Source organism: Poecilia reticulata, chromosome 7 (assembly GCF_904066995.2).
Source record: "Poecilia reticulata chromosome 7, P_reticulata-male-v2, whole genome shotgun sequence".
In the NCBI taxonomy this organism is placed as follows: domain Eukaryota; kingdom Metazoa; phylum Chordata; class Actinopteri; order Cyprinodontiformes; family Poeciliidae; genus Poecilia; species Poecilia reticulata.
In genome coordinates this window covers 32,367,825-32,382,674 of record NC_088836.1, presented here as the reverse complement: position 1 = coordinate 32,382,674, position 14,850 = coordinate 32,367,825, and the positions used below count along the sequence as shown (strand labels likewise).

General features: G+C 47.5%; 2 protein-coding genes across 2 annotated transcripts in view; both read left to right on the top strand.

Moving 5' to 3' along the window:
• The first annotated feature begins 2,194 nt into the window (after positions 1-2,194).
• On the top strand, positions 2,195-8,782 carry cxxc1a (CXXC finger protein 1a). Its single transcript, XM_008402311.3, has 14 exons — positions 2,195-2,336; positions 2,626-2,759; positions 3,985-4,085; positions 4,156-4,289; positions 4,358-4,513; positions 4,669-4,851; positions 4,945-5,049; positions 5,119-5,336; positions 5,403-5,610; positions 5,711-5,821; positions 5,975-6,024; positions 6,121-6,217; positions 7,012-7,164; positions 7,334-8,782. The coding sequence occupies exons 1-14, from the start codon at positions 2,334-2,336 to the stop codon at positions 7,478-7,480; spliced, it is 1,800 nt and encodes a 599-aa protein (XP_008400533.1). The 5' UTR covers positions 2,195-2,333; the 3' UTR covers positions 7,481-8,782.
• A 517-nt stretch (positions 8,783-9,299) lies between these two features.
• Positions 9,300-14,850, top strand: part of hdac6 (histone deacetylase 6) — a 15,685-nt gene continuing 10,134 nt past the window's right edge. Inside the window, exons 1-5 of the mRNA XM_081609450.1 lie at positions 9,300-9,489; positions 12,135-12,222; positions 12,759-12,854; positions 14,336-14,421; positions 14,541-14,625. Of these exons, the coding sequence (XP_081465576.1) occupies positions 12,151-12,222; positions 12,759-12,854; positions 14,336-14,421; positions 14,541-14,625 (339 nt within the window). The 5' untranslated portion in view covers positions 9,300-9,489; positions 12,135-12,150. The remainder of the gene's footprint in view (positions 9,490-12,134; positions 12,223-12,758; positions 12,855-14,335; positions 14,422-14,540; positions 14,626-14,850) is intronic.

The window sequence follows — 14,850 nt, the reverse complement described above, 5'->3', positions numbered from 1 at the left end:
CACACACACACACACACATGAACACACACACACACACACACACACATGAACACACACACACAGTGGCGGAGCCAGAGGGGGGGCCAATCAGATGACAGGGGGGGGGCCACTGCCCCCCCCTGTCATCTGATTGGCCCCCAGATGATTGACATGCAACAGCACCAGGTTATTCCTGTACATTATTTGGAATCAGTCAACCTGATATGTAAAGAAGAAAAACAATAAGAAATATATGGAAATAAAATGCATAAAACTTGATATAAGTCCATGTGACATAAATAGATTTTCATCACCAGCCTCCATAACAACAAGCTGATCTTCTTCTCCTGGTGTTTCAGTTGCTGCTGTGGTGAAACTCAAAGCCTAAAGCCCTTCATACCTGGTGGTGATGGTGAAACACCAATAAGTTATTTATTGATCCTCCACAAAGAGAAAAACCTGAAGAGAAACCACAATGTTCTAGTTTGGATCAGAGGGTTGGAGGTTTTTATTGTCCGTCAAAGAAAAAAATCATTTTATTTCCAATTTGTAGTCATTAAACGAAACATTTATTATTTATCTGTTGGAACGTTTTTGAGATCAGGTAACAATTCATGAAATGAGGTGATTAGCAGACGGCAGAACTCTGATCGCTTCCTGACCAGTTCCTGATCGGTTCCTGATCCCGCATCACTTCCTCCAGAAGCGGATCAGCTGCTGGACGCTCCAGAGCCTCTGGTCCTCTGGTCAGGAAATTAAAACATCTCACCAATAAAAGGGATTTTTTTTTCAAGTCACATTTGCTCAGAAGACTCCTGATTGAACAGACGTCCAGCTGTCTGGAGGTCAAGGTTCAGGAAGGAGAGTGCCTTATCGGAGCAGGCGGAAAGTTAGGTGGAAGAAAGAAATGTGGCAGAGAAAAGTGCAGCCATGAGCGCTTCAGGACTGGAATATTTTTATTCTTTATAATCTGGAACCCAAAACCTGCTGATGGTTCTGCTGAGTTCTGGTTCTGTGGGCCTGAATCCTCTGAGCGTCACTCAGCTGTCAGGAAGCCTCCAGCTCTTCTTCTGCTGCTTCAGGTGTTTCTCTGTTGGATCCGGTTAAACCCAGAATTCTGCTTCAGAGGTTCCCCTGAGCCTCTGCTGCCCCCTGCTGGACACACTCAGAACTGCAGCTGGTTCGGAGGTTAAACGTCCCGATAATCAGCAACAACCATCAAGATGACGTCAAACAGCAGACCTGACGTTGTCCTGATGAGCACGTGGCGGCAGTGGAGACAGGAGGAAACCTCCAGCAGAACCAGAACCAGAACCAGAACCAGAACCAGAACTGGAGCAGAGACACAGCGAAAGGTCAGGAGAACTTTCTGCGGTCATGGATGGAGCAGAACGGTTCGGTGATGGCAGCATCATGCCAGCCCACGGCCTCCTCCAGGAAGCAAGCAGCCAATCAGAAGGCCAGACAAGGTGGATCTGCTGGAGAGAAAATAACTGAAAACTAAAAGTTAAAGAAAATGAGAAAAATGATTAATTTATCCTCCAGGAGCTACAGACATAACCGTAACCATGGTAACAGTAATATCTTCTGGTGCCCCATCAAACAGGTGACGTACCTTCAGGGACGCCAGCAGCCAAACGTGTCAATCAGGGACAAAACCAACAACTTCTAAGGTTTCGGACACAACTTACCGAATAACAAACGCAGCGATTCCAACATGGCGCCGCTGCTGCTGCCGCGGGTCACCGGCAGGTGGAGGTTTGAATCCCAGGATGGATGAAAATCAGCGCGTCTTATTTCAAACACGTTTAGAAACGGCATGGCGCATGCGCCTCACGCTCATAATAAACAAACATGGCGCCATTCGGACGGGTTGCCAGATTTGACAGTTTTCAGTTCAAACACCACAAAAAAGTAAATAAAAATCCGCCCAACTGCAAAATGAGTCCAAATCTCAACTTCTAAAAAACTCACGGTAATAATATTAAATGTTTTACCCATAAAACATTTTATAATAATTTATGGAAGCAGTGAAAATGTCTTTATATATAAAACTAGACCTTCTGCCCACAGCAGCGCTGCATCTATTATTATTATTATTAATTATTATTATTATTATTATTATTATTATTATTACCCTGCTGTTCTTGCGTCCCTCCGCAGTGCGCAGCTCTGGCCGCCAGGGGGCGCCTCGGCCGCCCTTCTTTGTGTTCGGCTCTGCTCCCTGCAGAGGAAGAGGAGGATGAAGATGCGGTGAAAACAAAGAGAACCCTGCAGGTTCGGCTCTGGTTCGGAACCGGAGGATCGGAGCACATTGCGGCTGGAGCGGAGCAGCTGGACCGCCGAACCTTGTCATGGTAAGTCCGCGGAAGGACCCGGACATCTCCAGCCGAACCGAACCCAGCTGCAGTCAGAGAAATGAACCGAGACTGGCGGGAGCAGCGTGGCCCCACAGTTCGGGTCGGTTCTGGTTCTGATCTGGATCTGGACCTGACGGGGAGCCAGCAGAACCAGACAGAATCAGAACCCGATGTGAATGTTGAGGGCTGGATATATGTTTACGGCTTTAGAACCTTCAGAACCATATGGTTCCGGTTCTGGTGACCTCCCTCGGGCTTTTATTTTGAAGTTTTTGTTGCGTTTCAGTCTGAGGAGGCAGCAGGAGCCGAACCGGGTCCGGAGGAGGAGGAACGGGGAAGAGGAGGAGAGGTTGCCATGGAAACGCCCAGCGCTCCGGTTTACTGCGTGTGTCGGAAACCAGATATCAACTGCTTCATGATGTAAGAACCCCTGCCGGCAGGCCTAGGTGGGCCCCATATGGGGGAACGGAGGGCAGACCAGATGGGTCCCATTGGGTTTGTCCATATTGGCTGTGGCCCACATGGACAAACCTGAACCCATCAGCTGCAGGTCCAACTGGACCCGATCCAAACCGTGAGAAAGTATTCAACCCCCTGCAGGTTCCTGATCCGATTAAACAGGACGGGTTCCCTGTGACACCACGGTTACCGGCTCAGTCATCCGGACCAGTACCGGAGCAGTCTGTAGAACTCCATTGTCCCAGAACCGGAGGATCAGAACCTTTCTGGACAGGGAGGAACTCAGAAACTTCTAGATTAATCACAAGAAGAATCTTTATTCTAGTGCAAAAAATATTCCAGCAACAGGAAATGTTCTCCAACCGGGTTCTTTACATGGACCAGAACCTCTAGTGGGCCCAGACTGGCCTTGAATGCCTCTGATCCAGAACGCACCTGGACGGAGAGGAGGAAGCAGCAACATGGAATCTGGACCCAGGAGAGGTTCTGATCCACATAAACCGGTTCTGTTCAGTTCTGTTCAGTCCGTTTGTTGTTTAGCAAATCCGGTCCTTTTGGTGAGGTGTGAACGCTAATCGACCTCTGACCTCTGGTCGGGCTCCGGTTGAAGTGAACTCTGGTTGGTTTGAATGTGAACCATGGTAACAGGAATATCTTCTGGTCAGTTGCTTGACCTACCCAACCTTTGATGGGTCGGGCGGATCCTCAGCTTGATTATAGATCCACTTTTAGAGCGGAGTCCGCTCCAAAAGCAGGAAGTGGACTACAGCACAGGGCATTCTGGGTAAATACAACCAAAGCTAACGTGCTAGCCTAGCGCTAGAAGGAGAAATGGCTCCTGGTCTTTAGCCACAGACTAAAGAGGAATCCTCCAACCGCGAAAATCTGACGCAGGGAACTGGGATCGCTGACGTAGTTCAGAAACACTTTCCCTCTGGGGATTTCCCTCAACATTTCTCGCCTTCATCACTAAGTGTGTACAGGGCGTGAATACTTTCTCGTGGTTCTGAGTGTCTTCTACTGGTACTGCTGACATTGTTCTGGTTCTGATGGATCACCGTATAAAACTGGTCTGAACACAAATGTTCATCTCTGTTGTGCACAAACCAATTTAGTTTATTTGGTTGTGGTTGTCTTGTGTGTGTGTGTGTGTGTGTGTGTGTGTGTGTGTGTGCGTGCACTTCAGAGGCTGCGACAGCTGCACGGAGTGGTTCCACGGTCAGTGCGTCGGCGTGTCGGAAAAAGCAGCCAAAGCCATTCGAGTTTGGTTCTGCCCATCCTGCAGAGGTCAGTGTGGTCCAGCACTGCCCCCTGCTGGCAGGAGCAGCACTTACAGCGGAGCGCTGTGTGTTTGCAGACAGAGACTCGTCTCTGGAGATCAAATACCGTCAGAAAAAGTGCAAGGAGTCGGAGCCTGAGAGGGACGACAGACCGGATGACGAGCGAAGCTCCACCCTCCAGGCCAGGATCGACCGGCGGCGGGGTTCTCAGGTAGACCGTCCGCTGCTCTCTGGCTCCCCCTGGTGTTGTAGCCTGACCATCGCTGCTGTTGCCCGCAGATCAAGCGCTCGGCCCGGATGTGCGGCGAATGCGACGCCTGCCTGAGGACGGAGGACTGCGCTCAGTGTGACTTCTGCAAAGACATGAAGAAGTTCGGTGGTCCGAACAAGATCCGGCAGAAATGCCGCCTCCGGCAGTGCGAGGTCCGAGCTCGGGTACGTGGTTGGCATGGAAACCAGAGCTGTGCCTCCCAGATCTTCATGTTGTCCACCTTAGTTCATCAGCCAATCACAGCGTGATGTGTCAGTGGTAGGTGGAGCTGCATCCTCCCATTCAACATGATGCTGTGCTGAATTTTGTCTTTGAGCAGAAGATGCTTCGAGTTCGAGACGAGGAGATGAGTTGGAGTGGCAGCAGGGGGCGGGGCCTGTCCACAAAGGGGGCGGGGCATCTTTCAGAAGATGATGAAGAAGAGGACGAGGATGAGGAAGGTTTCAGTGAGAGCGAGCTGGAGCTGTACCAGCAGTACAAAGCGGCTGGATTCAGAGACCTGGTGAGTGACCAATCAGACATCAGGGATTCACCTACTTACCAATTATACATCAGGCAGCAACTTTCTGATCTGTGATGTGGCTTCCTGTTGCAGGTGTGGCACAGTGAGGAGGAAGATGATGCTCAGTCAGACTCTCTGAGGAAGAAGGCGGTGAAGGTGAAACACGTGAAGAGACGAGACAAGAAACCGGAGAAAAAGGTGTAGCCATTTGATCACATGGTTCATTATGTCACCAGTGATGTCACTAACGCGCCTGTGCTCCTGCAGAAGTCCGTTTCTGTTCCCAAAGAGGAGGCGAAACCTCGGCGCCACAAGGTGAAGCAGCGCCACAGGGAGCGCGTGCGGCACAGCGAGCGCGCAGGAGAGGGCGGGGCTAAAGAGGCGGGCGGGGCTTTGAGGCAGTGTCTGGGTCCGGGCTGCGTTGAACCGGCAAGAAGCGGCTCCAAGTACTGCTCAGAGGACTGCGGCATGAAACTGGCAGCCAAGTGAGTGAGAGCTGAGCACGAGTGCCCGTAACCTGATATGCAGCTAACTCTGTCTGTGATCGGCAGCCGGATCTATGAGATCCTCCCCCAGAGGATCCAGCAGTGGCAGCAGAGTCCCTGCGTCGCCGAGGAGATGGGGCGGAGACAGCTGGAGCGAATCAGGAAGGAGCAGCAGGCCGCCAGGCTCCGCCTCACGCTGATGGAGAAACGTTTCCATGAACTGGAAACCATCATCGCCAATGCCAAGCAGCAGCAGGTCCAACAAGATGAGGAGGTGAGATATGCAGAGAGATACAATGGTGTCCTCCCAGCCTGGCCCTGACCCATCCATATCTGTCTCCCTCCGCCCCTGTCCCGTCTCTGTCTGTCTACAGGTTGCTGAGGGAGACGGGGACGACACAGACCTGCAGATCTTCTGTGTGTCCTGCAGCCACCCCGTCAACCCCAAGGTGGCGCTGCGACACATGGAGAGGTGCTATGCTAAGGTGAGACTCCAGAGGCAGACATGTGCCTGTCTGAGGTTTTACACATGGTCCAGAAGTATTCATACCCGCAGGACATGTCCGGGGAGTAGAACAGATCCTCCAGGACGTCAGCGGTCATCCTCCTGTCTCTTTGTGTCTCTGTCTGTCCAACAGTACGAGAGCCAGACCTCGTTTGGCTCCATGTATCCGACTCGCATTGAAGGGTAAGACCACTGTACCTCCTCCAGTCTCATTACATTACCGTTGCTTCAAATCCGTCTCTCACATGTCCCTGTGTCTCTGCTGTCCCCGTGTCTCAGGGCCACCCGGCTGTTCTGTGATGTCTACAACCCTCAGAGCAAGACATACTGCAAGCGGCTGCAGGTTCTGTGTCCAGAACATTCCAGAGATCCCAAGGTACGTCTCCTCTGATGAAAACCTGTTGATCTGAGGATGGATGAACGGTTGGATGGATGGATGGGCGGGACGGAAGGACGGACCGACCAATGGGGTGTTAAGGATTCGACACAAGTCTGGTGATGTTGCTTTTCTTTCACCTGGAACTTGATAGGGTGACTGTCGTTGCCCTCCTCCTGTGCGTGTGAAACTTTGCACCTGTACATGAAGATGCGCAACACAAAGGCTTGCAATGCAACACAAGAAAGTGGAACCTTGGTTGCCGTCACATGACACCACAAGCAGCCAGCGAGGGTCTCATTGACTGGCCAATGAGAGGAGCGTTGGCTCTTCATTCTGTAACCAGTTTAAGCATGGAGGGACACATCATCTCAGCTGGGTGTCCAACGTTGTCTTTTGTAGAGTCAACATCAAAATTCCTGTCAATTCTTTCAGACCCTTCATCCTTGAAATCACAAACTGCTTTGAAAGTTTAAAAGTTACATCCAGTTTCACAAACACTCAAATTTCTAGGAGACAATCGGAGAACGTGATTCGCAACACAACCAGCATTGACATCTGTACCCCGTCTCTCTTCTTCATTCCTCATATTTCGATCCAATCTTTCTGTACTGCTTTTCTTGGAGCATGACCGAGAGCACGCAACCTGAGAGTGCGCAATGCAAAAGTGTGATCTGAAAGCTTTTGCCTGTGTGTTGAGCCCATTACTCTGAGTTCGCTGAGTGAGTGTGATATGAGAGACTTCAATCTGCCACGCCTCAACAGGGATGTTCAGATGGTTTCTGTTGTTTCAGGTCCCAGCAGATGAGGTGTGTGGATGTCCTCTGGTCAAAGACGTCTTCGAGCCCACTGGAGAGTTCTGCCGGGTCTCTAAGAGGAAGTGCAACAAGCACTACTGCTGGGAGAAGCTGCGGAGGGCCGAGGTCGACCTGGAGCGAGTCCGAGTGGTAACAAAGTCCGAACGCACTGGAAAAGATCTGGAATCACTTCCACCTGGGGATGTTCAATTAAAAGCAGTAGTTCTGCTGAGATCTGTAGGGGGACTGATCTCACAGGCTGAACTCCTCTAAACACTTATCGTCCCGCTGTCCTCTCTGTCCTCTGTCTGTCCACCAGTGGTACAAGCTGGACGAACTGTTTGAGCAGGAGAGGAACCTGAGGACGGCGATGACCAACCGGGCTGGGCTGCTGGCGCTGATGCTGCACCAGACCATCCAGCATGACCCAATCACCACCGACCTGCGCTCTGCCAAGGACAGGTAGACGGCAGGACCGATGGACATCTGGACCGTTGGCCTGTGTCCTGGAGCAGTCCTGTCAGCAGCCAGGCTTCACTTCAAGAACCAAACAAACAGAACTGACCCAGATACGGGATCAATCCAGAATCGGCAGGCAGACGGTTCTGGATTAACTCACAGATCCAGAGGTTCTTGTCTGGGGAAGTGGGACTAACTGGTTCTGGAGATACGAACCAATCCCAGCCCACAAACTGCAGCTTGCACAGAACCGGTTCTGGTGCCGACAGAAAGATTTTTACTACATTTTCACAGAAAATTTAATTTCTTGGATCAAGCTGATGTGACACTCAATGTTCTGGGTCGGTATCGACCCGCAGCGACCCATTAGAACCGGTCTGCATTAGAATTTTCAATCTGTGGGACAATAAAGGTCGTTTCCATTCTGTCACCGTCCAGCAGGGGGCGATCAGCGCTATTGGGTTGCAGTCTGAATGGATCGGGTCAGAATCCAGAACCTGCAGGTGCTCCTTGTTTATTCCCGTCTCAGCTGCTGTGTAACCATGACAACAGCCACTTGGTGAATAAAACGTCATAAAGTCGAAAACATCCAGTTGTACCTATTTATATGGCCAGTAGCTGTTGGTTCAGTGGTTCTGGGTCAGCTGGTTCTGTTGGTGCTGAAACTTCTTTGTGCTGCTGCTTAAACCTTAGGGGACCACATTACCCATAATCCTCAGACCCATCGATGACAGGTTGGTGCTGTTGCCATGGTAACACATACCTGCGAACACTATGAACTAATAAAGACACGAATCCGTCCATCCATCCATCCATCCATCCATCCATCCATTTTCTGTCACCCTGGTCCCTCAGTGGGTCAGGAGGTGCTGGTTCCTCTCCAGCTAATGTTCCGGGAGAGAGGCGGGGTCACCTGGACAGGTCACCTGGACAGGTCACCTGGACAGGTCACCTGGACAGGTCGCCAGTCTGTCGCAGAGACACGAACCCATCAGAACCGATCCGGGTTTTTACTGTGACACCAGTCCTGACTGTGACAATCAGGACTGGTGTCAGTCCTGATTGGTGTCAAGACTGACACCTGATTGGCTGATAACTTCAAAGGAAAGAAGCCAGCAGCCAATCAGAGAGCTCTATTTTTTACTTTTAATTTTCACTTTTGGCGTATTTGTGATTATAACGTTTTTTGTAATGTTTGTCCGTTCGTCGTGGTCCAGCTTCTCCTGCTGCTTCCTCCCGCCTCACAGGAAGTGATGTGTGACCAGATTCTGTGTTTTTATTGGCTCAAATAAACCTGATCATGTTTTGATATCTGCTGCTGCAGTTTGCCTCAATTCCACGATCCTTTCTGCTGCCCTGCTTGTATTCCCAGATTTACAAAATGATGTAAATACGTATTTTCACTTAAAACACGCAACAACGTATTTTACTGCACCAATATGCTACAATTTTATGTATTTTTAAGTAAATAAAAGACCAAAGCGTCATATTTTTTTCATAAACTGTTGACTGATTTTAGAGATAAGATCATTCATTATCACTTCAGGAAAACATATTTGTTAGAATGTTCTGGATATGATCCAGAACAAAATAAACATATCTCGTAAATTAATATTTTATGGCAAAGAAAATCTTAATGACTCCAGTTTAATCTACTGGAGAAAATGGACAAATTAATTTTAGCAAGGCTTCTGGTTTTATTTCATTAGTATTCAGTCTGAACCACGTCTGACTCTGTAACTTGGGCTGGAACCGTGCCCGGAGCAAAATGGCGGTTGAGTGGACGCATCGTTCAACCCAGGGCGTCTGTGCGTGTTTATGTTTACGCCTTGCTATGTGACGTAATCTCAAAGCGCCAGTCGATGTTGCATTCAGTTCGCGCTCAAACAAACAGAACCGTACGGAACCAGCAGAACCAGGAGGGGAATTCGGCTCCGGTTCGTCGTTCTTTGATGCCCTCAGGAACCGGAAACCCGCCGGAAGTCTGAGCTTGACTCCCAGAAGAAGATAAAGCAGGTAAACAGACTAGTTCCGGTTCTGGTTCATGATTTATGGGTTGAAAACAGGTTCGGATAGTGTTGGATCAGCAGGGTCCACATGAAGTTGAAAGAGTTCTGTTAGCATCATGAATATGAAATATGGTTCGACAGGTTCTGAACCAAACCGGAGTCAGAATGTTTCCGCATCGGAACACTCTGAATCTAAAATAATTTTCATATCTGGATGAGAAATGGTTCTGCGCAATGAACCAGAATCATCAAAGTAAATGTCTAACGGTTCTGGTTCCGGTGTTATAGATCAACTGGTTGAAACCAATGCGCACCGCAGATGTTTACAAACTGTAGGTGGCCGTGTCGATGCCTGTTGAAAAATGCCTACTTGGGTGAAAAAACCGTTTGCAAAACTTTACTATAAATCCCATTTAATATGTTCAATGTTGCATTGTGAAAATTACGTTTCAGAACAATTTTCTAAAGAACAGCCTTCATTGCGCTTCGAAAACACCGCATTTGAGGATAACCAGATCAATGAATAACAATCTCATTCACATTCAGGTTCACCAGAATACATTAATTCATGAATAACCGCAATGATAAATAGATAGTTTCTGCTTTTTGTAACCAGCACTGATCAGAAAAACTCTGGAATTGACTCTCAGGTTTCTGTTATCTGAGCTGCTAACGTTACAGGTGAGCAAAAGGTAAACAGTAGGTGTCGCTGAACAATGAGGTGGTTGTAATATTTAATAAAATTTAACTCGCATACCTGATGGTGTTCCTTGTGTCCAAATAGAAAGAAATATCAAGTAATGTCGATAAGTTGTACTGTAATAAAATATAAATATAAAGTTAACAGCTAATGTTGGTGGTGATTTCCAAACTGACCAGCCGAAATAATAATAAACGTTCCTACATGTCAGATACCAACAGATTATGAACCATATCTACAGTATGTGTCCGTGTGTTCACTGTGGGAAACAGTTTGCAGGCTGTTGAAGGGAAATCAAATTAAAAACAGAAAGAGCCGCAATAAGGTTAACTAGTGACGTCAAACGGGGTCCTCAACGTAGAGGTTTTTAAAAATTAGGTGGCTTTGTCGTTTCCTGATCAAAACGCGACAAACGTAAATAAACATATGAAAATGTCTCTACTTTCTCTAAGAGCTCTTCAAAACATAATGGTATGAAGGAATATTGAAGAATACATTAAAAGGTCACTAAAATACACCGCACTTCAAAGGAAACGATGCTAAACAGTCTACCAGCCAGCATGACGATCATTTTACGTCTTTTCAGTCTGATGTTGACTGAGATGCTCTGAAACATATCAATAAATATAAACAGTTATAATATCATGCAAACTAATTCATTGCTCATTTAATGGAAGCCACATTATTTCGTTTCACTTTAAGACTCACTGGGCTGCAGAAGCAAAGCTGTGCAACTTGGTAACCTGACAATATTCTCACAGTTAAAGTTTGTCTGGCAAACCTGTTAAACTATATTACCTCCAAAATGTTGGCAGCAAGTGAATTATATTATTCATTTTGTAGACAATGAAATAAACTGGTCCAAACGGAAAACAGACGATGGCGCTGCTAACTGAACTCAGAGCGCCGTTTTAAACTATGACGTCATCTAAGAGGCTGACGTTCCTGTTATTGATCATCTAACGGCACCTTTAGGAGGCAAACCTGGATTAACTGGTGACGCTTCCAGAATCTCAGTTCGAGTGAAGATTTTACCTGTTTCTGATGGAAAAGTAAATAAAACAATGTTTTTTCTCATATGGTTGAGAATTACGGTCACTTGATGAAAAGAATAAAGACGTTTAGTTAAATTACGAGAAAAAATAATAATGAAGAAACGACACGTAGATCTGCGGTAGCCACGTCTTCTGTAAATGAGCTATGAAATAAAGTTCACATTACAGAAACAGTTAAAAACATTTCGCTATAGTTTCTGTTTGAAATATCACAATATGATGAATATGAGGAAAAACTGCACAGCCAGTCGATCTTTTTAAACATTTTATTTTTAATCCCAAAGTTCTTCAACATTTATGTCGGTTTTCAGGATCAATCTTTGCTCTGAGATCTGGTGATGCCACATCGAGATCTATTTCGATCTTCATTTGACGAGTTTCAACCTCTGAAGCATAAATAAGGACAAGTTCTGCGTAATTTACATTTTGAAGATGAACTTAAAAAAAAGGCAACATACCATATTAGACCAGTAAAGTCTAATCATTTATTCCCGAGATCTTAATGGTTGTTTTACGGAATCGGATAGCATTTTTGCAGAGATTTGTAGTTCTTTAAGCTTATTGGATTGTTTACTTCCTGGTTCGGTGACGGGGTCCTAAAAGGCCACGCCCACAGAAACATCAGTCTTTTCCAGCTGCCACCACCAGTTGATCTATAACACCGGACCTCAGTGACAGAATAACCCGGTTACTGTTTCATCTGGAGGCGGGTCGGGTTCGGAAACCTTTCCTGCCTCTGAGCAGAGATGAGCTGGTTCTGGTTCTGTCCGAGCTTCTGACTCTGACACGAAGGTGATCCATTCAGCCTGAAATCTGCTTTCTAGAAGCAGAACCTGGTCCAGAACCAGAACCCGGTGTCCCTTCAGTTCTAAAATGTCTGGTTCTGTTCCGCTGCAGGTGGACCGGGTCAGGCATGGCGTCCGGATCGGATCCTCCGGGATCCGGAGTGAAATCAGTCAGGAGATCTCCACGCCTGTCACCTCAGGTCACACACACACACACACACACACACACACACACACACACACACACACACACACACACACACACACACACACACACACACATACACACACACACACACACACACACACACACACACACACACACACAGTTTCTAAACCAAGTTTCTGGTTCTGACCGAGTTTGTCCCAGAGTCTCTTCAGAAACACTGGAGGATTTTAGACTGTGTGTGTTTAAAGTTTGACCCAATGAGTCTGATCACAACCTGCAGAACCTCCGTTAATCATTCACCTCAGCTGAAGAGCTGCAGGTGGAGCTTCCTGCTGGTCGGGTGAGTTAGCTGCTGCTCAGGTGAGTTAGCTGCTGTTTGGGTGAGTTAGCTGCTGGTCAGGTGAGTTAGCTGCTGTTTGGGTGAGTTAGCTGCTGGTCAGGTGAGTTAGCTGCTGTTTGGGTGAGTTAGCTGCTGGTCGGGTGAGTTAGCTGCTGGTCAGGTGAGTTAGCTGCTGGTCGGGTGAGTTAGCTGCTGGTCAGGTGAGTTACCTGCTTCTGTGGTTGCAGGCTACCGGCGGAGTCAGCCTGCAGGAGGTGAAGAGGCGAGGACGGATGGAGAGGAGCAGAGAGGAAGAGGACCTGAGTGGTCGTCTGAAAACGCTGGTGAGACTTCTTCTTCTTCTTCTTCTTCTTCTTTTGATTTTTATTTATCCAACTTAAGGTGCATTTACCGCCACCTACCAGACTGGAGTGGTCATCAGAGATCTCAGAGGGAATTTAACACCTCAGTCATGTGCACGATGTGTAAATTCACATCTCAACACACTCATTAAATATATGCATGAGCATGTACTGCCTTACACACACTTACACACACATATTCTGAATACGACCCATTAACCCAGCGTTATTTCAGAACCTAAACAAGAGATTTCTAACATAATTTGATTTATTACTAATAGATTGATCAGAGACAGTCCTATATTCTTAGTAATGACTTTAGAAGCTGATGTTCCTGAGTATTGATCACATTCTAACAACACATGCTCCACTGTGACCAGCCCCAGTCTCAGGCTTTGCTATTCTACAGAGAGAACCGTTAAGTCCAGAATGTCCAATTCTAAGTCGAGTCATAGCTGCTTCCACTCAGACAATTATCACCCCCCTCTCTTCTGAATAGCATATAACTGTCTCCCATTATCGTGATTATCCTGTTGCTCCTGCCAAATCTCAATCATTTCTTTTAGAATAGATTTACCCTCACTTTTTCTCAAAGGAATATTCAAATTGACTATTTCTGATTTCAAGGCCTGCTTAGCTAGAAGATCTACTTCCTTCTATACCTGCAGGAACCCAGACAAATCGGACCAAATATTTATTATGTAGATGAACTAATAATTGGAATATTTTAATATCAAATCTAATCTGCAAGATTTGCCAGATTTAATACTCAATAATGCTGCTTGACTATCTGATGCTATAATAAATGTTCTTTCTTCCATAATATCATTATCAAGCATTATCTAAGGCTAAAATAATGGCTGATGAATGATCAGCTGCTCTTCATCAAGACTGTATGGTGCAGATATTCACTGTCCTTTAGATCCATCTGCATATATGACTATGTTGTCTTTATATCTTTCTAAATATCTGCTAACCCATTCTGGAGTCTTTGAAGATCAACTTCTGGAGATATAAACAACCATGCAGGGATTTCAGACTGAGGAACTGCAGCACAGTGTAATGTTTAGCTTTCATGTCCCCAATCCACCCAAAACGATTCCAGTTTAATGCCTGATGTTCCCAACAGGCCTGCAGCTCAGCTGGATGGTCATACATGTCCATGAGGTTCATAGCTGGATGGTCATACATGTCCATGAGGTTCATAGCTGGATGGTCATACATGTCCATGAGGTTCATAGCTTCAATGTTAATCTGGACAGAAGTTCACCAGTTTCTGCTTGTAGAGCAGCTGCAGATGATGAAACGAACCCTAAAGCTTCCTCATATGACTGTCAGCAGCTGCCCTCTGTGATTGGTTGGTTTGAACATCTGGGGGCGTGGCTAATAGTCCTGCTGGCATCTCCATCACTCAGGAGTTTCTGGCAGGTTCTGGTCCGATAACGGTTCTGATCTGTGTCCAGGATCTGTGCAGCAGGTCTGCAGCCAACGGAACCGGGCTGGTTTACTCCCAGATCTTCACGCACCACCAGAACCTCTGGGATACCAGGTGACGGCCCGGATCGGGCCCGGATCGGGCCTTAGCAGCAGTTACCGGATCTAGTCCTGATTCCCTTCACCCATTGGTTGGTTTAACTCAGGCGAGGTCTCTGATTGGTTGTCTTCCAGCCATGTGGAGAGTCCAGACAGAGTGACAGCCATCATGTCGGAGCTGCAGAGGAGGGAGCTGCTGAGCCTCTGCGTCACTGTGGAGGTCCGTCTGGGTCCGACTGGGTCCGTCTGGGTCCGTCTGGGTCCGTCTGGGTCCGTCTGGGTCCGTCTGGGTCCGTCTGGGTCCGTCTGGGTCCGTCTGGGTCCGTCTGGGTCCGTCTGGGTCCGTCTGGGTCCGTCTGGGTCCGTCTGGGTCCGACTGGGTCCGTCTGGGTCCGACCGGCGCGGCCGCCGGCCGACCCAGTTCTGATCTCTGTGTGTTTGTCTT

Excerpts from the sequence above, each read along its gene's own strand:
- cxxc1a (XM_008402311.3), top strand. Across the intron at positions 5,611-5,710 it reads AGGTCCAACAAGATGAGGAG|GTTGCTGAGGGAGACGGGGA; the intron begins GTGAGATATGCA and ends GTCTGTCTACAG. Across the intron at positions 7,165-7,333 it reads ACCTGGAGCGAGTCCGAGTG|TGGTACAAGCTGGACGAACT; the intron begins GTAACAAAGTCC and ends TCTGTCCACCAG.